Source organism: Sebastes umbrosus, chromosome 3, assembly GCF_015220745.1.
Source record: "Sebastes umbrosus isolate fSebUmb1 chromosome 3, fSebUmb1.pri, whole genome shotgun sequence".
Classification (NCBI taxonomy): domain Eukaryota; kingdom Metazoa; phylum Chordata; class Actinopteri; order Perciformes; family Sebastidae; genus Sebastes; species Sebastes umbrosus.
Window position 1 is genome coordinate 27,516,758 of NC_051271.1, and position 26,016 is coordinate 27,542,773.

The following is a 26,016-nucleotide window of genomic DNA, read 5'->3' on the forward strand; positions in this document are numbered from 1 at the left end:
TAAATAAAGTGTGAAGCCTAAAGTTATCTCTTATCCATTTAGCTTGACAGAAATGTTTATTTTAAGGACAAAAAAAACCCAAAGCACTATTTAATCTATCATGACAGCTAATTCTCACTTCAATTCAGTACAAATATAAACTTGTAAAATACATTTATTATATTATAGTATTTGAAAAACAAACTAGCATATACTTTCCCTTTTTTTAAACCTACAAACCCCTGAAAAGGAAACAGGTGACATTACAGCATGTGGCCTACTGTGTTTAGCCACTATGCTGCACACAGATGGAACCACCTTCCTGATGATGCAAATTTGATTAAAACCTTTTATAAAACTATGATAAAACTTATGTGAAGCTCTTTAATTGCTTGTGTTTATAATGTGATGTACAAAAAAAACAGATGGCATCGTTACAAGGACTTTTTAATTAGATAGAATAGATAAAATTGCCTTGGATTTTTTTGTCCTTTCTAAAGTTGGCTAAGACTCGGATAATCCCCAACAAAGACAACACATTCTTTGGCATTTTTAACTACCATGCACCTCAGATTATTCTTGAATAAATTGTTGTATGTGATGTGTTACCTGTATGCACATCTGCAGGTAGTGTGAAATCAGTGGGCTTCCTCCGAGTCTGAGAAGTGAAGCCTTTCTTAACCTTGCATTCTTTCTAACAGCCAGCAGGGGGCGACTCCTCTGGTTGCAAAAAGAAGTCTGATTGTATAGAAGTCTATGAGAAAATGAGCCTACTTCTCACTTGATTTATTACCTCAGTAAACATTGTAAACATGAGTTTATGGTCTCAATCGCTAGTTTCAAGTCTTCTTCAATACAGCATGATGTTCATTTAGCAAATTATGGTCCCATTTAGAGTCAAATGGACCATAAAGCAGCGGATGCTTTAGGGCGTGGCTACCTTGTGATTGACAGGTCGCTACCACGGCGTTGTCCGGTCTGGGATTTCATCTTTAAGCCTTTCACAGTGTGTTTTCAGTTCATGAAAGTTAATTCTAACCTTTTCTGTCTACTGAATATGTCTTATTCAGCGTTCGGTTGCAGTTCGGCTCCACCCTCTCGTGTCTATTCTGGTTGCAAAAAAAACAAGATGGCGACGGACTGAAGGCCGAACTCGAGGCTTTAAAGCGGCAGTCCACAAACCAATGGATGACTACGTCCACTTATATATGTGTGAACCACAGTGTTGTACTACTGTCACTCCCTGTCACTGAATAAAAGGGTGTTATTTGTTTACATCAATAGCTTATGAGAAGATGTATTTAAATTATTCTCAAAAAGACGGACATTCCTAATCACAATATATTACACACGGTTTAAATAACCTGTAGTTCTTTCTGATTGTTGCTGGTTCCTGCTGTTGGCTTGAACTGTGGTTGACATAGGAGGATTTGATTTGACCAGCGGAGGTTTGAGAGGTGCAGGAGCTGTTAAAGAAAGACAATAGATGTTCACGGAGGAGTAATGAACACAATAAGTGCAGTAATAAGTAAGAAGAACAGCTAAAGATCAAAAAATAAATAGTTAACTTTGACATAGCTTTGTAGACTTTGAGCTTAATTTCTGTTCAAGCATGTATCTATTTCTCACCAATATGTCCCGGCATCATTCAGAGTCAGTCTATGGATGGTCACATGCAGGATATTTTCCTTGGTATCATCACAGAGATAATATTTCCCTCTCTGCATCCTCTCTTTGCACATTTAATCAGTGGTTTTAATAAGAATCATCCTTTTACCATAATCGCCCTTATAGAGAAATATTTAGGACATTTTTCAGTCTTCAACCATTTCTTATATCTAAAATGGGAAAAAAGCCATGATTCCCAGCCATATAATAAAGGACATCAACACTGTAAGGAGAATGTGTTGGTTTAAGTACTCACCAGAGAACAGCCAGATACCGAGAAGGAGCATTTTCCTCATTGTGATCTTTCTTAAATTCTCTCTCACCTTTTATTTTCCTTAAAGTCTACTGGTTTCTTTACCTTTCAGCGACTCCCAGGCCACGTCACTGAGTCTAAATTCAGTCTAATGCTTTCATCCTTTTCGAGAAACACAGGAAATCTTGAGGTTAATCATAACAGTTAGAGCTGTAGGTGTGACGCTTGTCCTCTAAAACCTCTTCCTTTGCTCACATCACTTTCTCAGTTTCTATCTCATTGTGTCATGTCACGTCTCAGTGTGAGTGTGAGTGTGTGTGTGTGTGTGTGTGTGTGTGTGTGTGTGTGTGTGTGCGTGCGTGTGTGTGTGTGTGTGTGTGTGTGTGCGTGTGTGTGTGTGTGTGCGTGCGTGTGCGTGCGTGTGCGTGTGTGCGCGTGCGCGTGCATGTGTGTGTGTGTGTGTGTGTGTGAACATGTTTCACTTCTTCACTAACTCTTGTCAACAACATTCACAGAAAATACACAGAGAAGAAAATCTATGTATAGATTTTATATGATGTTATTTTTATGAGGTTAAAATCTAAAATCTACTGAACATGTTGGATCATTTTCATACATTATTTTTATAGGAATTATCTACATATTTTGTATTATATTATCTGTCCTGCAGGAATGTTAAGAAATAAATGAATTCAGAATTATTAAAATAATGAATTCACAACAACCTGTGGATTTAGTTGTACAGAAATGTGTTTGCTGTTTAGCATCATACAAACTCTTACAGCAGAGAAAGATACTGCACTTAACAGTGAGGATGATCAGTTCAGACCTTGTAATAGGCGGCTGATTCATCTGTTGCTCCGTGTTTAATAGAGGAGTATGTAAGAGCTGCGGTGTGAGGTGTGACAGTGCTGCCGTCTGTGTGCGTGTTGAAGTTAACAGTGGAGTAGAAGAGGTCGTCTGGTTGGGTCTGAGACTCTGATGAAACGGTGACATTGGAGTAAATGTTCTCTGTGTGATCTCCGCTGGTGTCTCGGTGCTGAACGGTCGGTGAGCTAGAGATGCTGTCTGTTTCTTGATCCTCATTGGCTGTTGAAGGGGAGGTAGTGATGTGGTGTCCATCTTGTTTCTGACAGGAATGTGTTGCATAGACCGTGTCATGGTCCTTTCCTGTATGGAGAGTGATAATACATTGACAAAGTTTTAGATCCCTGAGAAATTAAAGCAAATTTAATTCAACTTTTAGTTGACTAGAAGCCTGGGCTTTTTAGTCTGATCTTAGTCAAAGACCACATAACTATTGTAGTATAGTTTTAGTCAATGAAAACTTTTGTTTTAATCTTCTTTTTTTTCATCAGATTATATTGAACATTTCAGTCAATCAGTCTGGCCAAAATATCTCCACGTCACGTTTCTTTCTCCCAAGCCTTGTTGTTGTCATTGTTAACTTTAACTTAAGTAAGTAAGTTCCTCCAAGTCCTCCTGACTGTGCTCATTGTGTAATCATGACATGGCGCGCGCAGCACAGGAAACAGAACTGGTGCACTGAAGAAAAGAAAACAGTCCATAATATTTCTTCTTCTCTGTTTTCCTCTGTTGCTAAGTGCATGTTATAGTGCTCAGACCTGGGTGTTGCTCATTGTTGTTTGAGATGGTTGTTCAGCTGAATCTATTTTCTACCGTGGTTGTTTCACACTGCCATCACATTCTGAAAATATTTTGATATGAGTCTGTTAGTTTTATACCAGAAGCTGCGTGGATGTCTCTGTTTCGATGTCTGAAGAATATTAGAAGGACAATCGCCAGAGCCAGCAGAACCACCCCGAGACCCGCTCCAATGTACACCAGCTTCTCTGAAAAAGAGACAATATCACGTCTCAGTGATGATGTATCACTCAGGACTTTGTCGCTCACACACATACTTATACGCCTAACCAGACGGTTGCTTACTAGAGAATGAAGCCTTTGAATTTGATTGTAGGGAGTCCTTTGTGTTTCCTGAAATACATGAGAAAGAACTATGTTAATTTAGTTCCTTGTCTCTCAGTCACATTTTATCTGGTGTCTCATTTCTTTCTGTCTGTGGCGAAAAAAGAGAAGATCAGTTTTAAACAGACTGTTGCGAAATATTGGAAATATTCTAGTGAAAAGGAGCAAGTGATGAATAACAATGCCATAAATGCTATTCATATACAGTGCTGAATCAACTCACCCTGTATGACTGTGATGACTACTTTATTGTATGTGTCCACACCAATTCTCTCTACTCCACACCAGTAAGTTCCTGAGTCATCCTCTGTCAGACTAGAGATGGTCACGCTGAATGTGTTTCCTCCATCTTTAATACTGTACTTCAAATTTGAATCTTTCCCATTTGTTTTGCTGCTTATTAGGACGTCTTCATATGCACACGCTCCCTTGCAGAAATATTTCACGTTGGAAAATGCGTTGACGTGAGAGCATTCTATTGTGACCTTCTTTCCCAACTCTCCTGTTACTGATACAGCTTCGGTCTCCCATAAACCTGCACAAAACACACACAGACAGCAACAAAGGTCAGATCTTCATTTGGTTTGCAACTAGCTGTTGACCTCACTAGTTACACTGTATATTACCAACTAGATAGACCCAAAGCAGTGGTTCCCAAACTTTTACGGCTTCTGACCCTTTTGCTTTCTTGCCTCTGACACAGGTTGCTTATGTCAAAACAACACAGTCTCACGGCAGTTTGTGAAATAGTCACAAAATGTAATCAATTAGATTTGTGTATATAGACACGAATGTCCCTTTTTTTGTAATACTCAGCACAACTTTACACAATGTATTTTTTGTGATTACAACGTATTTTTTGTGCTTTTTCATACAAATGTCCAGCAACACCCGACACACCTGTCAATTTCAGCTCCAGTCTTTTCAAAATAAAACTACTTAGTTAGGTTTAAGAATAGATTGACTTGGTTAGGCTTAGACAACAAAAATACTTAGTTAGGTTTCGTAAAAGATTGCGTTTTGGGTTTAAATAAAACCGGAAGTGCTGTAACTTAAGTATGGAAGTTACGTGACAAAAACTACTTACATAGCTTTAGGATAGGATCACAGTTTGGGTTAAAATAACTCCGGAAGTGCCGTATCTTTGCCATAACTTAAGTACGGAAGTTACGTGACAAAAACGGATTAGTTAGGTTTAGGAAAAAAAAAAAATAACTCCAGAAGTGACGTAAGAAGTTACGTAACATACAAATCAATTTTGACTTCTGGTTTCACGCAGGACGTGAACACCCGTCTCCTGGGCGAAAGTCTGGTGTTTTTTGACCCATCCATCCACCCAAACCTCCCCCACAGCATTCGCCGCTCTTCATACTTCCTGGTTCACAATTACACAGATTACATACATATTGATTTCGTGCTGACCATCACGAAAACATTTTTGTGTCTATGCACACGAATCAATACATTAAATTTTGTAACTATTTGACGAACTGGTGTGTGACTTGGTTGGTCAATTAGTTGCAGGCAGTTTATTCTGTTTTGTTTGTTTCATTTGAATATTTTTTAGAGGCATGAAGAGGTAAAACACAAGGAAAAAAGCAGATATTAGACTAGTCTTCATTTTGTGTAGTACAGTTTACATATTTTTGTAACCCTTTTAATTTCACAAGCCCCTTGGGGTTTAGAAAAGGCTCAAAATGTGCACCTTAATCTCAAAAAAGTCCTCCCAGCTGACTCAAAGTGTTTCAACAAAGTTTACGCTGGTATAGGCTCAAAAACAACAGCAAGGAATTACTGGGAGCTGCTGGGCCCTCCAACAAAATCAGGAAGTCGAATTAAAAACAAAACAAAAATATCCACCTGAGAAAGCTCATAACCACAAAGACACTAAACATTCAGATAGAGGAAGAGGAAGAGAGACAAAAGATTTAACCTCTGTAAACTTGCCTCCCAGAAGAAACACCAAAATGAAGAAAATCATCTTCACGCTGCTCATACGATTCGTACGTCTTTGTCCCTTTCCGTTGCCTTCTCTTATCTCACCCAGATGTCACGTCTTCATAATTTTCTCCAAGTGAATGACAACTGTGCATTTGTCGTAGGTTCCTCTTTGTTGTTGCACTTCCTATGTTTAGCCAGCTTCCTCTGTCTGAATCTCCCTACCGAACCTCTTAAACCATGTGAGAAGCACCAAAACATCCCTCCCATTTCTTGCTTGTCTCATAGTGAATGTTTAAGATCAATTAGGCAAGTACGGAATTAACACAAGGACACCTTCAGATATTACCACTTGGTTTATTTTGGTGAAATATAACAGAGTGAAGCATTCAGTCTGGTTTTCTTTGTGGATTGTGGTATCTCTTTTCATTCTTTTCTTTTGTTTGTACCGTGCAAAACAATTTCCTCTAGAAACAACAAAAATTAGCAATAATTAACACTGTAACTACTTGACTTACTAAAGATCATCGCTGTTGAATTGGCCAACATCCCTTCAACTCTTCCTTCCATCCGTACACATTAAAGAATCATTTTGGTTTATTACAACCTGTTACTGTTGCTGTTTCGGCCATCATTCATATCAATAATAATAACACATTTCTCACCAAAATAGTTGGTGAGCTCAGGGAACATGGCAAGAAAACAAAGGTTAACAATGAAGTTAAGGACTTTCCATCGGTTGCTAATTAACCTGGAATTATCCTTCAATACTATCAACAGTTAATCTGCTCTTTGACTGCCAGATGTCCACGCTGTTTCCATGCAGGCTGTGATAGACGTGCTCCTCTAAGCAACTGAGATCCAGATGTTGGTACTGGCAGTTGTGCTTCGGTACATCCACATCAACATATTCATTGAGGTCGAGAGTCACAGTGGACTCCCGATGCTTTGATGTGTAGTGGAAGCAGAGGTCAGGTGGTGGCGGTGGTAAAGCTGAAAGATCAGTGCAGTCTGGAGCCGAAAAGCTGCGGCGGAGTTCAGGTTCAGTTCTTACACCAGGCATCATTGTCTCGTAGTCAGACGATGTCTGTGGGATGAACAGAAACCTGCTGACAGTGAACTGCTTCTCGCAGAGAGACATCACATTATTCTCTAAATGCTAATTTGTTAGTATTTACTGGACAATGTGGCAATTTTAGTCGGCAAACAAGACAAGTCTACAGCCATGCTAGCAACTCTGTGAGGCTGTACTTGGGCACATTGTTGCTTTGAGCTAAATGCTAATATTAGCACGCTAACATGCTCACAATGACAATGCCAATATGCTGATGTTCAGCAAGTATAATGTACATCTGAGTCTGATGGGAATGTCTTTAGTGTTGCAGGTAGGCATTTTGACCTGATGATGGCGCTAGCTGAAAAGTCAGAGGATCACCACACTTATTACAATTCATCCTGATGGGAACATGAACGTCTGTACCAAAATGCACGCCAATCCATCCACTAGTTGCTGAGATATTTCAGTCCTACAGTGGTGGACCGACCGACATTACCATCCCTATAGCCATGCTGCTGCTAGTGTGACTAAAAGTTTGTACAAACCTCTCTATTCTGGTGTGGGCCGGGTCTTCGGCGTTTAACAGCCAGCAGAAGACAAAGTGTAAATAGACATATAAAGAGTATTGCTGCCATACACATCGCTGCAGTCACGAACAGCGACAGGTGGATCTCTGCAGGAGAGAAAACAACAACTGAAGTTACCTGGCAGAGGATTCACACACACACACACACACACACACACACACTCACATAAAGTTATGAATACTATGAAAACAGACGGACACACACACACTTACTGTTCAATGAGAGGTCCTTCGTAACGTTGGGTGATTCAGTTACTGGAAAGCACAAGAACATAAAAGCACAAAGTATTTATATACAAAGACACAGAGCTGCCTGATGTATTGTGTAGTTACACAGATCTTACTTACTGTGATGTGAGAGATTTTCTGGCGGGCTTGCTTTTGTTGAAGGGCAGAAAAGGAAATAATTAGTTTACAAATACATATACTGTATATTAGGGCTGTCAAAGTTAACATTAAATTTTAACGCCACTAATTACTTTAACACATTAATGCAACTTGCAATTTTAGCGAATTTTGCGAAGATACTGGCACCATATGAAACTAGAAAAACCTAAGGAATCCAATAGTACCAACCATGTCATACTAGTTTGTTGTGAAGGAGGTTAAATAACGCTCCAAACTTACGCTAAATTTTGGCGAGGAAAAGCTGTCTTTTTCAAAGGGGTCCCTTGACCTCTGACCTCAAGATATGTGAATGAAAATAGGTTCTCTGGGTACCCACGAGTCTCCCCTTTACAGACATGCCCACTTTATGATAATCACATGCAGTTTGGGGCAAGTCATAGTCAAGTCAGCACACTGACACACTGACAGCTGTTGTTGCCTGTTCTGTTCTGGTCTCTGGACAATATATGTCATTGTTTTGTGTTGTTAATTGATTTCCAATAATAAATAAATACATACATTTGCATAAAGCAGCATATTTCCCCACTCCCATGTTGATAAGAGTATTAAATACTTGACAAATCTCCCTTTAAGGTACATTTTGAACAGATAAAAAAATGTGTGATTATTTTTGTTTAATCGCGAGTATTAGATATTTTAAGCGATTGACAGCCCTAATAACTAGCATTTTCATACAAAGAGAAAGTTCAGAAAAGAGGAACATGTATGGGAAAGGTAACACTACTTAGTTCTCTTTTATAGTATGAGCGACCTGCTATTTTTAGATTGAAATCTCCAGGTGAAAAAAAACTATAGCACATTTGTCTTATACTAGCTATACAGTAGCTGTAAGGCACTATCAAGAAACCAGATGTTATTATATGCATGGATGAAATATATAATATATAAGCCCAGTCAACATAGTGATCCTGTGCTGTGACATGACATAGGCTACTGTACCTCGGGAAACATTCAGTCGTATGAAACTGTTATGATCAGGGCGCAAGGTAATGTCCACCCCACACCGGTACGTCCCGCTGTCCTCGGAGGTGAGTTTGTCCACGCTGACGATGAAGAAGGCTCCGGTGGTGTTGTCGTACAGAGAGAAACGTCCATTTCTCTCCCACTGGTCGTGTTTTTCTGTCCGTATCAGGGGGCTGAAGGACATATTGTCATCTTTGTCATAGCAGAAGTACTTAGCATTACTCTGCAGGCCATTTTCATATTTACATCTGAAGTCAAATGTCTGGCCTTCCACACCGGTAATAACAGCTGGGCTTTGTACACAGAGCAAAGCTGTCAGTCAGAAAAAAATTGCGTTATTTGCGTGATCATGTAATCATTTGTTTTAACAGTTTAACTCAAGTGAAGTCTATAACATCAGCTTTAATGCATAGCATTCAGCCCACCTTGGATTTGTAGTATGGTAATGATGGCAGTAGTAGTTGTTCTCCATGAAATCCAGGTCGCTCCCATCACTCCCAGTTTACCTTCACTCCACACACTCAGATTCTTCGGCAGTTGCACAATGAGGCAGCAACCTGGACTAAAGACGGTGTCCGTGTGCTCAATGTAGTGCTTTCATGTCCATGTGTTTAAACCTCTTCCTCTTTCATGAACAAACCAGTCCACACATAACCTTCCACCTATGAAAGTGAAATGATGGCTGCTGGGATGACTCAAAAAGTGACCTTCATGTCGCTTCACAGTTTTTTCTTTAGCTAAGAAGGATAGCGGTGGCCCACATTTCCCATCATGCCTGCCTAGTGCCGGACTGAGTAGTTTGTTAGGTTTGCTGTTTTTATGTTCCAAAATGCAAATGTTGTCCCCTGTGTTGAATAATACAGGGTTGATGTAACAGACAACAGATATAATAAAAGTTGGCTCTATCTAAGCAGAATCAAAATCATTGTTTTCACCAATACCGGTATATTGCGACACCCCTGCTTGCTAGTTTCTCAAGATTACCGACCCTAGCTTTAATTAGAACATGTCTAAGAATGAAACGTAAAAGTATGTTCAAGGCTGAAAACATATAATGTATGAATCCATTCTCAAATGTCCCACTTTCTCCCTACTTTTCTATCAGAAAATTCAATAAGCAAGTCTGTCTTTTGTTAAATTATCCAAGCAAGTAAGCCTGAAACATCCTTTATTTCCACTTCTGAATTATTCATCCACTTGATGTTGCCCCATAGTAAACACATGATGATATGTTATACAGTTTTACAGTAATGTGCTGGAAATTATAATTTGGTGGGTGGATCAATGTTCAGTGCCGGTCTGCCACAGTGTCTTTATTAAAATGACCACAAAGAGTCGCCAAAAGTCAGAACCTTTAACATACTACATATAGAGGCATCAGCCCAGAAGTGCAGATATGTATTTTAGGGTAAAGACAAATCTTATTACTGCTGCTGACTTATTAAAGGTTAAAGCTCCCTCTCCATCACACGTTCTCACTAACTGCAAACTCACAGTCAAATATGTATTTGCATCCTCACATAATCAGCCACAAATAGTCACATATGTTTTTGTCACTGGAGGACACTACATTGACTCGCTCCACTGGAGACATACTCTAACCCCAGACGTAACCTTACCTCAACGCTTAGCTAACCTTAACCAAAATAGTGTTAGGGTTAGGTTCCTGGTTCACACTTGGTTGACATTGTGGGGACCAGCTTTTTGTCCTCAGTTAGGAGAACGTTACTGCTAACTCCCTTCTCACCATCACACACGACGCCGGGTTTGCAATACACTGCCAAGCAGACACACAGCTGACAACCCCATAGCTAAACTAGGAGACTTACTGGGAAAGTGGCTGCATGTCCATGACAGTGCACATACCCTGCAGCTGGCGGTAAATTATGGATTCAACTTGTTTTTACAACCGGTTATTGTTGCAACTGTATGACTTTTAGGCACTTCAACCCCTGCATGCAAGGCACTAATCTTATCGGTTAACGGTTAATGAATGGTTAATGAAGGTTGGCTATCAGTGAGAAAAAAATTCAAAAGCAGCATAAAAAATGCCCTAAAAAATCAAAATGTATGCCATATGCATTGTGTCAAAAATAAATGAGACCAGAATCAGATTCTTAACATTTGTTTCATCATCAAAAATACACTTTATTACTCTTTAATACTTATAAGAAATAGAAAACAGAGGTAAAAATCAAACTGCAGTGGCCACACTCTGGCTAATTAAAGGAACAGAGTGTAACATTTAAGGGGATATATTGGCAGAAATGGAATATAATATTAATAAGTATGTTTTCTTTAGTGTTGAAAATACAAAATGTTGTTACCTTAGAATGAGCTGTTTATATCTACATATTTATATCTACATCCTCTTCACGAAGCTGGCTGCCATGTTTCTACCGTAGCCCAGAACGGACAAACCAACCACTGGCTTTAGATAGGGCCATTTACGTGTTCACGTTTTTGTGTCGGCTACCGTAGTTCTCCTACACGTTTGGCACACGGGAGGAGATTCCACACCAGATGTTACACACTGCACCTTTAAGGCTTGCTGGTGAGATAGCCTTAGCTAAAGCTAATTTACCCAGTTCCCTTTAATTGAAAAACAGTTCAATGCTCCAACATCTTAGTAATTGAGTTTGTGATACTTCATAAATAAGGCAGTATAGTCAAATCTAATTGGAAGAAAAAGATAAACTTGTCCAGCTAAAAGGTTACTAGTAGCTTACCAGAGTAGCTGTAACTGCCTCCTCTGAAGCCTCTGACTCGTCACATGATAAACCTGAAAATCACATTTATGTACTTTATTATATATATAGTTCTATTATGCATATGTATTATTATTATAATAGCTTGTTAGCTCAAATGGACAAGAAAGCTGAAGAAACAAGGATATTTTTTGTTTGTCGATACTGCAATTCCTTGCACCCTTTAGATTGTTCAGTATCTGAATTTCTTTTTTATCTTAAGTCTGTGATTAATAATCAGCCTAAAAATGCATAAAGTTAAGGTTTTACAATTTATATATGTTAGACAGTTTGGCTAAGAGCCTTCAAACCACTTTTTTTCTCAACATCACAGTGTCTGTAATGATTACTCTCTGTAAGGCAGTGAAATGTGTAATAACAGTGCAACAAGTACCATCCATTTGAAGCTTGTAATGATAATTTATAGTTGACACTGTGTCGTGCATACAGGTAGACAAAAGGCAATGCAAAAACACTTTGATGTAACAGTTAAAATCTTAAAAGACTCTCTCAACAATAGCAGTTTCAGCAAAAAATTACATTTTAAAAATTGTATACATTCTAATGACTGCAGTATCATATTGCATTATATTAATCTATCTGAGAATTGACTGTCAACACCTTCATCCATCCTTCCTTTTTCACTTTACTCTATCGTGCATCAAGTAAAGCAAAATAAATATTTAAAAATACGTAAAGTAACTCAGTGAAGCTTTGAAAACATATTCCCTTGTTTCCTTTTTACAGTTATAAGTAATATTGCTAGTCTGTAGCACACATACATAATGACTCTAAATCAATGCAAAGACAGGACTCGTCTACACCCCTCAGCATATCTTTGAAAAGGATACAACATTTTGATAAATTCAAAGATAAATGTTGGTTGTAACTGGAGAAGCAGAGTAGGAGGTACAGGTCAGTTGTCCATCAATGTTCATAAAAATCCTACCAATCTACCTTTTGAGAGTAACTCACACCGTCCCTGATAAATCCAAACCAAACCAAAGTGATCTGGGCCTCACTTCTGTGGAATCAATGCAAGATCGGGGGTGACAGGCGGATGCATTATTGCTTGCACAGCTCTCTGTAGGTTTGCTTGTCGCATTTGTTGTTGCTGTAGGTTTATTTGTGTGTTTTCTAAGACAGCCTTTGCCAGCGCTGACAGATGGCAAAGGTTTGATGTAGATCCCAGAGCTGTTGTCATGCTCGTCTCGGACGTTTGCAGCGGGGTATCTTGAATGTGCAGTGCCTTTGGAGCAGCAGATGTTTTCATAGATATGAAGGTGTTCGCTGCTTTCAGCTGCTGTGGACGCAGCTGTTGGTGGATCCTGCTTTGGGTGGTGGGTACAAGAGAACCTCTCAGATATTGTTTTTATCGGCTGCACCTCCTCGCCAATGTCATCGTACTCACATTCGGCCTGTTGAAAAGTGGCAATGGAAAAACAGCCAGCATATATTAGTTCTAGTATGTTTTACATCTCAATAAAAATAGATATAGACTCAAATATCTAAAAACATTATGACAATAATGATGAAAAAAGATTTTTTTCTGGGAAGAACTATGCAATGTGGTACCAAATATAGGATCATTTTGAATTTCTCTATTCAAACCCCCGGAAATACCCATTCATTATTCATTGTTGAAACACTTAGTGTTAGTATCAAATTATATTGTTCTTTCAGGAAGCTTCCGGAATTGTTAAAAAACAAAAACCTGTACCGACCACAGCTGTGTTTGTTTCTTTGTTTTGTTTGTTCGTGACAAAGCAATAATTACAGTCCAATTTTCTCCATGTTCATACCACATACCCATGACAGCTAAGTGAACAGGCAGAACTTTGACAAATTTTCTCTCAATAGGTAATTTCCACAGAAGACATTTTGACAGGCCACAGTAGAAAAAGCACATTTAAGTAATAAAATGAATGATGGCTGAATTCCATTTAGCTGCTTCAGTTCAGGGTCCTCTTATTGTACATACTGGCTCACTGTCACACTGTCATGTCTTACATGTAAAGAGTATAGAAGCAAAGAGACAAATCTCTGGAGTTTTTTTGACAACAGCTCCCGCATGGTGCTGCGGTAGCGCTGCCGCAATTTCAGAATTTGTGGCCATGGATGTATAAAGAGATGTCTGTAAATCAGAGGATATTTTTATTTTTTAGGTAAATCAACTTCCCAGTACGAAAACTTAAATAGCCCTCATTTAAATCATTAGGTCCTAAAAGTTGGAAAATTCACTAATAGCTGAATCCAGAGTTTCTTCGGCATAATGAACGCACATCAAATCCACAGGACTGCACCGCCCTGCATGATTATATGACATATCCCATTCTGCCTGCTTCCTGCTAGCTGTATGCGGCAGTAATAATGGATATATTGGCTGCAATTCATCACTTTTATTATCTTATAATACACCAATGGGCTGTATGCTGTAAGCCCGTACCCAGGGCTGGCTTAAGGCATAGGCCATATAGGCGATCTCCTAGGGCGCCACCTTCTGGGGGGCGCTGGCACTGGTCGCTCTCTAAAAAAGATAATAATAATAAATTTCGGTGGGCACCCTTCCTCAATTTTTGCATTGAGGTAACAACTGAACAAATAAATAAAGAAAGAAAGAAATACACTTTCACCCCTGTAACTCTCTTTCTCACACTTTTTCATGTGCCCGGCTCCAAGGGGGACGGCTCCCTGACTGTTCCGTGGGGGATGTATTAACGTCTCTGTTCCCAAACAACCGGCTATCAGCCAGTAGCTAGTAGTAGTAGCATGACATAAACAGAATTTAATGTAGTTGTAGGCTATTTACTAACACGCAGGGCAAAAGCACAGGACACAACCTCTTCTACAGCCATGGTCTGTATTGGACTTCCATTCTGGCGCTGATGATGCAATGGAACGAACAATTGGCTTTCACTTTTTATCAATATACGTTGTTTCACAGGGACGCCTGAATAGAACAGTCATAGTTAATGTTATTTGTAACACCACCTGCGCTATTCCTACTATGACAAGTCAAAATGTCTGATGTTAAAAATGCCTCTTTGTAAACTCCTTCTACTCACAGACTCACAGCCATAATGCACTAACGGCAGATGTTATTGTAGATGGTACAGATGGTGACAGTTTATAAAGACTTTTTCTTATAGAGGACCGTTGTACACCCACACATACTGTACACCATCTGCCACCATTTTACATCAATGAAAGGAATAGTTTGATGTTTTGTGAAATAGTTTTTTTAGCTTTTTTGATTAGAGAAGATAGATACCGCTCTCATGTCTGAAGAGTAAATATGAAGTTACATCCAAGAGACGTATAGCTTATAGCTTAGCACAAAGACTGAGAGCAGGGGGAAACAGCTAACGTGGATCCACCCACTAGCAACACTAAAGCTCACCAAAATGTTACAGAAAGACATGAGACTCTATCTTCTCGTCTCTCAGCAAGAATGCAAATAAGCGTATTTCCTAAAATACCTTCAATGCAACACTCCTGTATCGCTGACAGTACTGATTAGTTGTAGGTTTTAAAGCATCCTCATGCAAAAACTCCACAGATTCATAAAGAGAACTGGGACTGATGGACTTTTGGAAAACCCCTCTTCACACATTGACCTCTGAAACCAGGAAAGGAAACCTGATTGTCGTCTGCTTCATTTAATTCTCTCTGAAGACAATCGTCACGTTTCTCTAGGAAGACAGTTGTGAAGTGTTGTGAAGAGACATCCTGACTTGTTGAGCTCCTGTTTGTGTCTCGTACCTCTCTTTCATCTGCACTGACAAGGGCGGTGCTGTTGAAGCAAACTTGTGGTTGAGGTTTTGAGTTTGCTAGGCGTTTCATGCCGATCATTGCCAGCATCAAGAATGTGATCATCATGGCAACAGCCCCGACTGTAGCGTACAACACGGTGCCTGACCAAAAACAAGAGAGATGGCTCAACAGTTTTACATTTCCACAAGCGTCAGTCGCCAGCTGATATTCATGCACCGACTGCACACACCAAATACAAACTCACCTGTGCTGCTGTTCTGTTCTTCTCCTTTAGTGCTGTTTGAGGCTGTAAGGTTGGAAGGAATATTACTTTCTGTACATTTTTCTATCTATGATTTATATTTGTAAGGATTCAAATTTGAGGATATTTTCCTCCTACCTGTTGAGAGGTTTGCAGGCCTACTGGTGTCCATTCCAGATGTCAATTGTGTTGAGGTAGAAATATTGTGATATGTCCATGTGGGAGAAAGTTCAGGCATGACAGTTGTAACAGCTGTATGGGGAACAGTAGTGGAAGAAGTATTCAGATCCTTTACTTAGTAAAAGTGACATTACAACAATGTAAAAATACTCCTTTACAAGTCAAATTTCTTGATTCAAATTCCTACTTAAGCAAAACAACAGAAGTATTATCAGCTAAATGTACTTAATGTATCAAAAGTACAGTATTTGTTCTGCAGTAAAAATGTCCCTTGTGAGTGCTATAATATTATATATGACAATATTAGGTTGTTAATATTGATGCATCAGTGTGTGAACAGCATTTTACTGTTGTAGCAGGTCGATGTGGAGCTAGTTTTAATTACTTTATATACAGTGAGGTTTAGGGCTGTCAATTGATTAAAGTATTTAATCATGATTAATCGCAAATGAATCATGCATTTTTTACTGTTCAAAATGTACCTTAAAGGGAGATTTGTCAAGTATTTAACACTCTTATCAACATGGGAGTGGACAAATATGCTGCTTTATGCAAATGTATGTATATATGTATTATTGGAAATCAGTTAACAACACAAAACAATGAAAAAATATTGTCCAGAAACCCTCACAGGTACTGCATTTAACATAAAACATATGCTCAAATCATAACATAGCAAACTGCAGCCCAACAGGCAACAACAGCTGTCAGTGTGTCAGTGTGCTGACTTGACTATGACTTGCTCAAAACTGCATGTGGTTATCATAAAGTGGGCATGTCTGTAAAGGCGAGACTCGTGGGTACCCACAGAACCCATTTTCATTCACATATCTTGAGGTCAGAGGTCAGGGGACCCATGCCAGTTTTTCCTTGCTAAAATTCAGCACAAGTTTGCAGCGTTATTTAGCCTCCTTCACGACAAGCTAGTATGACATGGTTGGTACCAATGGATTCCTTAGGTTTTGTAGTTCCATAAGATAGCAGTATCACTCTCGCTTTAAAACTGAACCCGCTACAAAGTTAAAATCACAAGTTGCATAAATGCGTTAAAGAAATTAGTGGCGTTAAAATGAATTTACGTTAAAGGCGTTATTATCGCGTTAACTTTGACAGCCCCAGTGAGGTTATATACAGTGAGTTAGTTTAGTCCTGTGGATCCCAACCTAGGGCTCACAAATTTATTACACGAATTTGTATTCATTTTTGGACTTTTATCTAATCTTTGTTTCACATCTTTGAGCCTCTAACAGTTATTTCAGTAAAATCATCAGAGAAGTTTAAAGGGGAAATCACTCTTTGGTGGAACTCATGGATTTGTGAAACACGTGACAAAGGGCCCCAACCAAACAGGTGTCACAACAAGCCAAAAACATTGGGAACCACTGAATTACTATGCAAATATATATTGTATTTAAAAAATGTTGCCAATATTTTGCATGCAAAACACTATTATGTTAAGTAGCAGCTGTCATGATAAATGACAAAGTAAAAGTATAATATTTCCCTCTCTCATGTAGGGGAGTAGATGTATAAAGTAGCATACTTAAGTAAAGTACAGGTAACCTCAAAATTGTACTGAAGCACAACACTTAAGTAGATGTACATTCCACCAGTGATGGGGAAATGTGTATTCATGAATGCAGACACAAAAATAAAAGTAATCAGTGTGCGATCATGCACGTACCTTCCTTGACAGTAACATGTACTGCAGTGAATGTGTCAAAACCAATCCTGTTCACTGCACACCAGTATCTCCCCAAGTCTGACAGCTGGAGTTGACTGAAGGTCACAGTGAAGACTCCGTCCCCCGAATCCACCAGAGTTATCCTCCCTGACGCCGCTCTACTGCCAGATTGCACAGTAACCAGTGTATCCTCAATGTCTCTACATGGATCCTTGCAGAGGTATTTATTGTTTTTCCACGCAAGTTTGTGTGAACACTGGAACGAGACTTCTCCCCCCTCGAATCCCTCTACATAGATGTCTGCTCCTGCGATCCCAGCAGCTGCCAAAATGAAGTTATGAAGAGTTTAAAGAGTTAAAGCATCTTTGAGTTGTTTATATAGATAAATGGATGGTTTTAATTAATATACGTACCATATAGAAGACAGTAGAAGAAAGAAATGGTCTTCATTCTGATTGTTATCGTGACAGCTCTCTCTGTAGTTTTTTCTTGTTCTGGGTATTATTCCCTCCAGGCTCTGTACATTGATTTAAAATATCTCTATTTAAAAACCTAAACAGTGGTTAGAAGTTGTGTCATGCTCTACCACTGCACAACTTTGTGCAAATGAAATAACATCTTGGTGAGCTCTCAATTCAACCTTCTTCCTGTGGTTTTGACTGTGTGTGAACGGATGAGGAGGTTTGTAGACAGACATTAACCTGAGAGAAGAGAAACATGCGTGGGCAAATGTGAAGTGAGAGGACCTGTGTCTCCGATGCATTCCCACTCTTAGTTTCAGTTCTATCAATTTCTGTATTAATTATTATGCACATTTTGCAATACAGGTGAATATAAAGCAAAGAGTTAAAAACAAAGAAGCAAATTACACTCTACTGCTTTTCCTGTATCGAATGACGATGTGAAAGTAGTCACTCATGATGAAGAAGTTTCAGCTCATTGTTCAGCTGTCCAGCCCGTAACTGTTCAGGTTCACTCTCACAGCTTTCATTGCGTCGCTTTCAGCCTGAACAGGCAGCTATTTTCAGTGAAAAAGCTCTAAAAAACAATTGTTCACTACCTACTCAGCACCAAACAGCAGACAGATACATCGATCAGCCATAACATTATGACCACCTGCCTAATATTGAGTAGGTCCCCCTTTTGCCGCCAAAACAGCCTTGATCCGTTGAGGCATGGACTCCACTAGTCCTCTGAAGGCGTGCTGTGGTATCTGGCACCAAGCCGTCAGGTCCTTTAAGTCCTGTAAGTTGCGAGGTGGGGCCTCCGTGGATCGGACTTTTTTGTCCAGCACATCCCACAGATGCTCGATTGGATTGAGATCTGGAGAATTTGAAGGCCGAGTCAACACCTCAAACTCGTTGCCATCCACATGATGTAAAAGAAAACGTGATTCATCAGACCAGGCCACCTTCTTCCATTGCTCAGTGGTCCAGTTCTGATGCTCACGTGCCCATTGTAGGCGCTTTATGGCACTGGACACGGGTCAGCACGGGGCACCCTGACCGGTCTGCGGCTAAGCAGCCCCATACGCAACAAACTGCGATGCACCGTGTGTTCTGACCAGTGTATATTCCAATATTGGACTTACATTCATCATGTGGACAGAAACACAACTCAATATAAACAATAATGTTGCTCTATAACAACTGGAAGTGTAAATAAGCAACTGTTTGCTAAAACGATATGTCAGTGTTGTCTTCACAACTTGTTTCCGCTGCCAAGTGGCCCAAAAAAAAAATCAGTTATTGCAGATTTAAGCGTATATCAAATTGGTGACAGACATACTGTATTATGCAGTATAAGTTTTATTACAGAAATGTCACATTATTTGGCGAGATTTTATACATTCCACTTTGCTTGTAGAAATAGTTGGACAAGATGGTCTGTCGGTTAAATATGAAGCTATACAGACAGCAGCTTGTTAGTTTAGCTTAGCATAAAGACTGTAAACATGGGGGAGAGGCTCTGTCTGAAAGTAACTGGGAATTTACGTTTTTATACTTTAGTTTGGTACGGATTAAACAAAGAAGATATAATGTATTAGTGAACTTTAGAGGGGCTTATAGGTGGATTTGGTTACCTTTGGACAGAGATGGTTAGCTGTTGCTCCACAAACAAAAGGATAACGCAACATTGCAATGTTTTATTTTAGTGCTAACATCAGAGGACATCTAAAAGTGAGTCATCAATGTTTTTTGATGGTGTCTGTAATTTATGTGGACAAAACACTCACTGAGTGGGCTTTTAGTTGCACTACATGTAAGTGTGGAAGGCAGAAAATGACTCTGTGGCAGATGTGGAGACTTTCACAAAGTTTGCAGTTATAAGAATTGGGTGTAAATGTCTGTCCACTGGTGGGTGGAGGTGTTAAAGCTATAGGTTGTAAATGTGACGACAGAATGACTGCGTATTTCTCTTACTTCTCTTTAACCTCCTCACAACCTCCGTGGAAAGTTAGTGACTCAGAGTGATACAAAGCAATCAACACAATTCAGCAGACTTGTGCATGTGCATGAAAATAGAGGTGGGATTAGTAATGTGGTCACTCAGTATATTAAACTTTTCATTTACACATGAAAATAGATCTTTTTATAAACAGAAACTCTGGTGGATCTGATGAAAGCAAGATATTTTCATCACCAGTTAATTCTATTTTCATGGTTGCTTTTTAACTGCCTCGTAATGGATGCAATTCCAAAATGAGGAAGTGTATTAAATCATCTTAATCACGCTTGATATGTTGAATCACATCACATGTGTGTAGCACCCTCTGCAGATCTTACTGCAACACTACTTTGAATTTTTATGAAGCTCAGCATCCCAAACTCTGCCAACAGGAGAAATGTGCTCTCTGATGAGGATGTAGCAAGTCCAGTAGTGCTTTCCATGCAGTGTGCATTATTTTGTTATATTTCTGTTCTTATCTTATTCACAATAGACATTGTTATATGTATTTCCTTTCTGTGTATATATTTACTATGTCATAATGCATCATATCCTCATACAACGGTTTGTATGATATCTTGAGAAAAGTTATTCCTCATTGGTTGTGCGTTTTCCTACGAATGTCCAGCAACATATGACACACGTGTCAATTTCCGCTCATTACATGCACAGTCTTCTTTTTTTTTTTTTTATTCCATCTTCACAGGAAATAACTTGGTTAGGTTTAGGCAACAAAACTGCTTGGTTAGGTTAAAGGAAAAGATTGTGGTCAGTTAAAATAACTCCAGAAGTTTCGTAACTTAAGTACCGAAGTTACGTGACAAATAAATCAACGCTGACTTCTGGTTTCACACAGGGTACGAACACCAGTCTCCTGGGCAAATGTCTGGTGTTTTTGGAACCAACCGTCCCACCCGTCTGTCGCTTTTTATACTTGCTGGTTTACGATTATGTGGATTACACACAAATTGATTTTGTGGGATATATAGGAATTACAGTGCATTACTTTTGGTAGGTGTAGCTACGAACGGTGTATGAGAACAGCCTGCATAATGACAGGAAAACAAGGCAAACATTGCATTTTCCAAAAGAAAATGCTCCTTTGCACCTTTAAGCTACCCTCTACTGATCTGCACTAAAATGGACAGCAAGGACGTCACTGATTATAATCATTGTAAGAAACAGAGAATGAACTTACAAATTTACAAAATAAGACATCCAAAGGAAGAATACGTACAGAAATATATATTCAAACATATGTCCTTTATTTGATTCAAAATACAGAGGAGAGGGTGAGGTTCGCTGTCAGCTCAGTGACAGAATAAACCCTGCTCACTCCAGAGGTTTAGGATCGAGTGCCTGGTAGACGGCAGCATACTGTGTGGCATCATGAACGCTGGACTCTGGATCAGCATCTGGTTCTAAAGACTGCAGCCTCACTGCAGCTGGAGTAGAGGCAACATCTGCATTTACCTCACAGTAATCAGACTGTAAATAAATAAGAATCATCATTAAGAATTTCTTTTATCCGAGCAATACACTTTAATGCTTAAAACAGTCATTAGAGATGACATTTTATTCAAAATTAAAACTGGTAAATGACTAAATCTCACCTCACCCTTGTTCCGACCTCCTGAAACAAACAAACAAGATTCATTAAAACACACGTGAACACTGTTTTGGTTTCAGATCCGCAGCGTGTGTGTGCATGTACAGTATGTTTGTGTGCATGTGTCACCTCACCCGCATTACTCGAGCAGTGTCCGTAGAATATAAGTGGTATAATGGCACAAACCAGAATAGCCAGGCTCACCGAAACAATGATGACCACTGTGGTGTCTGCAAACAACAGAGGCAGACATATGTTTGTACAGCTTAATTTACAACAACGGGTCATCCGTACAGAATGACAAAATAGTCCTTGATATTCATAACAGTTTTGACTCAATTTCAGTTGATTTCCTGCATAAAAATACAAATTCTACTTCATTCGGGTTAGGGTAAGAGCAAGACAGCAACACATTTTTTCCAGTCGTGGAAAAAAAAACTGTTTTGCCCCTTACTCAGAACAAAACATTGCCTAGTCACTTTTGACTGAAATTGCACTCTGTGGAAACTCTGGCTCTTCTACAAGTGGAAACAATGCATATTTTAATGACATTACATTACAACATTTACAAATTCAAATAATGTTTTGTATATTTTCACGACTTCACTTTTGGTAGCAGCCCGTTACAATAGTGAAGGTATTTTTAATCCATTCTAATACATTTAAGGCTGCTATGAGGAACTTTCATTTTGTGTTGATTTTGTCTGATACGATTTTTTCATTTAAAAAAGTTCAATTAAAGCTGAATTAGGTGAGATTGGAGCAAATATGATTGAAAAAAGTTATTTTCATAAAACGGTCGCTATATCGTGACAGTAGGACATGAAACAGGTAATCTGAAAAAAAAACATGTGCCTCTGTGTCCTCCGGTGCTCCTAACGGCCTCTACAAGATTTCACAGACCGTAGGAAAACAAGCAGTAAGAGCTGATCTGAGGTCTGCTGTCAAGCTGCTGTCTATGAGAGCCGGCTGTCAACACTCGCGAACTCCAACCAAACGGTCAAACTAGGCAGCGCTGATCAAATATTAATCAATATTATGTTACATTAATGTTTATTTCTCGCCTCAAATGTTTTCAGAATCATCTTGTAGTGCACGGTTTAGCTGTAAAATGAGAAAGTTTGTGACGCGCATTGCAAAAATCTGTTGAAGGAACGCCAAGTTCCGGTCACATGACCGGAGCACAGCCAATAGGAACGCTCTCTCTCTGAAATGACCTGTGATTGGCCAAAGTTTCCCGTCACAGGCTAGATTTTTTAAAGCCTGAAAACAGAGCCATGAGGAGGAGCAGAAATCTAGTTTTCTCTCAGAACACTTGAATTACAATATGCTAATACAATAAGCTTATTATGGAATTTTTGCCCAATGATCCAAAAATATACTGCCTACTGCAGCTTTAACTAGTTAAAAATAAAAAATAAAAAAGCATATATACACTTTCTTTCTTTCTTTTTTTCTTATTAGTTACAACATGTAAAACTCTTTTGCTGTTTTGAAGCTTGCTGTAGGAGAAAGTGACTGTAAATTACCTTTGAGTTTGTATGCTGTTGGCTGGTTTGTCTTGTCCTCTGTGGCGGGCAGGGTTGATGCCGCTGGTGACGGTTCAGTGCTGGATGCAAAGCTGCCTTGGAGCAGAGTCTCTGCTTCAGTCTGCAGGGTGGTGGTGGAGGGAGGAGATCCGAGGGGAAAAGTGGAAACTTTGGAATAACAGGACGGAAAATGACTGGTGAGGAATATTGTGTGCTCGTGACATTGTTGCATCACAAGATATATAGGACATTTTAGACATTCCCACGCAGAGCAAGACAAGGCTGTCAGTTACATAAGATAGAAGAATCAGTAGTATTTGTAAAACGAGGTTCGACCCAATAATCTTAGAGTAACCTACAGTGAACACTTTGAGATTAAAATTACCAATCCTGAATAGAAGATTGTGTTCATTGTTATCCCAAAACATCCCATTACCTGCAGGAACTTTTATGCAGCCATAAACTTACCATCTACGACTATGAGATTGACCTCCTAGTGCAACACATTATAAATTCCCTCCACTCCACAGTGATATCTCCTTGTGACTGCCCTCCTCGGCCTCTTTATGGTCACGTTGAAGGCTCCACCTCCTCCGTTGACGTATCTCCTTCGACGCGTGACGGCCAACCTCTCAGTTTTAAGGCTAGAGTGATGACACTGGTAGGCTATCATGTGAAACTAGAAAACCTAAGGAATCCATTGGTACCAACCAGGTCATACTAGCTCGTCGCGAAGGAAGCTAAATAGCACTCTGAATTTACGCTAAATTTTGGTGAGGAAAAACTGTCATGGCCATTTTCAAAGGGGTCCCTTGACCTCTGACCTCCAGATATGTGAATGTAAATGGGTTCTATGGGTACCCACGAGTCTCCCCTTTACAGACATGCCCACTTTATGATAATCACATGCAGTTTGGGGCAAGTCATAGTCAAGTCAGCTCACTGACACACTGACAGCTGTTGTTGCCTGTTGGGCTGCAGTTTGCCATGTTATGATCGGAGCATATTTTTTATGCTAAATGCCTGTGAGGGTTTCTGGACAATATCTGTCATTGTTTTGTAATTGATTTCAACTAATAAATACAGTATATACATATATTTGCATAAAGCAAGCATATTTGCCCACTCCCATGTTGATAAGAGTATTAAATACTTGACAAATCTCCCTTTAAGGTACATTTTGAACAGATAAAAAAATGTGTAATTAATTTGCGATTAATCAGGATTAAATATTTTAATCGACTGACAGCCCTAAAATGAACACTACAGTAAATGAAATGAATACTACAGTATTACAGTGCTTCCAAGTCAATCTCCAAATCCTACAAATCTCATGTGCACAGTATTCACTTTGTTGATTTAAACAATACCTCACTTGTTTAATACAGTAGACTTCCCTTTTTGTCATAAAAATAGCAAATCATTAACCACATATTGAAAAGAGACAAAGAATAAACTATTTTAGATGTTTGGGGAATTGTTGGTCACAACCACAACAACTTAAAAGTTACTGTAATGGATTAGTAAGACCAATTTTCACCTAAGAAAACACCATACTGAATATTATCAGTGCAGCTCATCAATAAATTTACGCTTTTACAAAGTTATTTAGCATTAACTCATCAACCATTGTAAGGTTGAAGATTGAAGGTTGAAGTTAATAATATATTCAGAATGTAACTTTTACAAATAAAACATATTAATGTGAATTTTAATCTAAAAATACATGAAAACTCACCGGAGAGGCAGCAAAACATGACAACAAGAAGAATCCTCATCTTCATCCAGGTTAAAAACCCAAGTAAATGAAAAATTCAGTCCAGCAGTGTCGGAAAAAATGCAGTGGCCTGCTTCAAATTAGTCATCTGATTCAGTGCCATAAACATCCGGAAAAGCTAAAGCTGTGATTGGGCAGCTGTGTTTTTGCCTCTTTAGTTATATGTGTCAAAACAGAGAATATACAGCACAGCCTCCTTCTCTCTAAAGAACCAGTTCATGACATTATGAACTCTTCAGTATTTCCGTTTATTGTTCAGGCTCTTGCAGTTGGCTCTGTGTGCCTCAGTGCATCTACAGCACATGAAGCTGGAGGGCATCAGGCTCAGCAAGCACATGTCTGTTGACTGTGTCACGGGTATCAGAGCCTGAGGGCAACATCTGCGAATTTTTTTTTTTTGTGGTTAGTTTTTGTTTATTTCTCAATGAGGCACCACAGTGATACACAGTTAAATCATAAATGTACAATAACTTAAATCCATTTGCCCTCATTTCATCAGGTCCGCTCCTCTTATGTTCTTATGTTCTCATTCACGCTTCTCTCTCTCATAATTTCATATATTCATTCATCCATCTTCTCTCTCCCCCTTTCTGCCTCCACCTCCACGACCCGACATTGAACCCCACCCACTGTTCATACCCCCCTAGTACACACTCATTCAATAAATAAATAAATAAATGCAGTAAATTCCAAGTAGAGAAGTCTTGGAGAGGGATTATAGAATAAATAAATAATAAATAATGATAATAATAATAATAATACAAATAATAATAAAGAAGGACATAAATTAATGAAAATTATTAAGAATAATTAGACAGGAAAGAAAGGAGACAGAAACAACAACCACGTTGTGCTCCCTCTTCAGACTGTTGATCCAATAATCATTAATTATCTGTCACGCTAGTAGTCTGGAGTTTCTAATTTGATCACCATTTTCTGACTAATGCCCCTTTTCCCATGATTTTGTCAGTTTCTCCATTTCTTTTACTTGTTCTACTAGGTCCCTCCGCTTCCCTGTGAACTTAATTTCGAAATCCAATTTTTGTTGTTTACGAGCTATCTTTAATATCTTTAATATTCTAATTGGGTAGTCATCCCCAGTTTCCACCACTCTCATATCTGTCCCTTCAATACGAAGCTGGAGCTAGCAGCCGGTTAGTTTAGCTTAGCATAAAGACTGAAAGCA

The 26,016-nt window shown here is 39.1% G+C and overlaps 3 protein-coding genes across 3 annotated transcripts; all 3 read right to left on the bottom strand.

Annotated features, from left to right (window-relative positions):
- Positions 1–1,627: 1,627 nt before the first annotated feature.
- On the bottom strand, positions 1,628–5,900 carry LOC119484386 (CMRF35-like molecule 1). Its single transcript, XM_037763189.1, has 5 exons — positions 5,837–5,900; positions 4,113–4,424; positions 3,851–3,898; positions 3,646–3,753; positions 1,628–3,070 (listed from the first exon to the last, which is right to left on the bottom strand). Exons 1-5 carry the CDS (start codon positions 5,883–5,885, stop codon positions 2,724–2,726), a joined length of 864 nt encoding a protein of 287 aa, XP_037619117.1. The 5' UTR covers positions 5,886–5,900; the 3' UTR covers positions 1,628–2,723.
- A 268-nt stretch (positions 5,901–6,168) lies between these two features.
- On the bottom strand, positions 6,169–9,478 carry LOC119484523 (CMRF35-like molecule 9). Its single transcript, XM_037763379.1, has 6 exons — positions 9,267–9,478; positions 8,818–9,153; positions 7,819–7,848; positions 7,684–7,725; positions 7,430–7,557; positions 6,169–6,914 (listed from the first exon to the last, which is right to left on the bottom strand). The coding sequence occupies exons 1-6, from the start codon at positions 9,331–9,333 to the stop codon at positions 6,585–6,587; spliced, it is 933 nt and encodes a 310-aa protein (XP_037619307.1). The 5' UTR covers positions 9,334–9,478; the 3' UTR covers positions 6,169–6,584.
- A 1,691-nt stretch (positions 9,479–11,169) lies between these two features.
- On the bottom strand, positions 11,170–18,056 carry LOC119484527 (CMRF35-like molecule 3). The gene is made up of 6 exons (XM_037763386.1): positions 17,881–18,056; positions 17,468–17,788; positions 15,742–15,855; positions 15,607–15,648; positions 15,351–15,502; positions 11,170–13,006 (listed from the first exon to the last, which is right to left on the bottom strand). Exons 1-6 carry the CDS (start codon positions 17,915–17,917, stop codon positions 12,560–12,562), a joined length of 1,113 nt encoding a protein of 370 aa, XP_037619314.1. The 5' UTR covers positions 17,918–18,056; the 3' UTR covers positions 11,170–12,559.
- Positions 18,057–26,016: the final 7,960 nt, after the last annotated feature.

Bases quoted from the DNA above. Each gene is read 5' to 3' on its own strand.
- LOC119484523 (XM_037763379.1), bottom strand. From the start codon at position 9,333: ATGGGAGCGACCTGGATTTCATGGAGAACAACTACTACTGCCATCATT. The intron at 7,726-7,818 runs GTAAGTAAGATC...TGTGCTTTCCAG, and splicing joins AGAAAATCTCTCACATCACA to TAACTGAATCACCCAACGTT. The intron at 7,558-7,683 runs GTAAGTGTGTGT...TCTCTCCTGCAG, and splicing joins GAAGGACCTCTCATTGAACA to AGATCCACCTGTCGCTGTTC.
- LOC119484527 (XM_037763386.1), bottom strand. From the start codon at position 17,917: ATGAAGACCATTTCTTTCTTCTACTGTCTTCTATATG. The intron at 15,649-15,741 runs GTAGGAGGAAAA...CCAACCTTACAG, and splicing joins GCCTGCAAACCTCTCAACAG to CCTCAAACAGCACTAAAGGA. The intron at 13,007-15,350 runs GTACGAGACACA...ACTTTTCAACAG, and splicing joins TCAGTGCAGATGAAAGAGAG to GCCGAATGTGAGTACGATGA.
- LOC119484386 (XM_037763189.1), bottom strand. From the start codon at position 5,885: ATGAGCAGCGTGAAGATGATTTTCTTCATTTTGGTGTTTCTTCTGGGA. The intron at 3,754-3,850 runs GTAAGCAACCGT...TCTCTTTTTCAG, and splicing joins TTCAAAGGCTTCATTCTCTA to AGAAGCTGGTGTACATTGGA. The intron at 3,071-3,645 runs GTATAAAACTAA...CTCTCCATACAG, and splicing joins AGACATCCACGCAGCTTCTG to GAAAGGACCATGACACGGTC.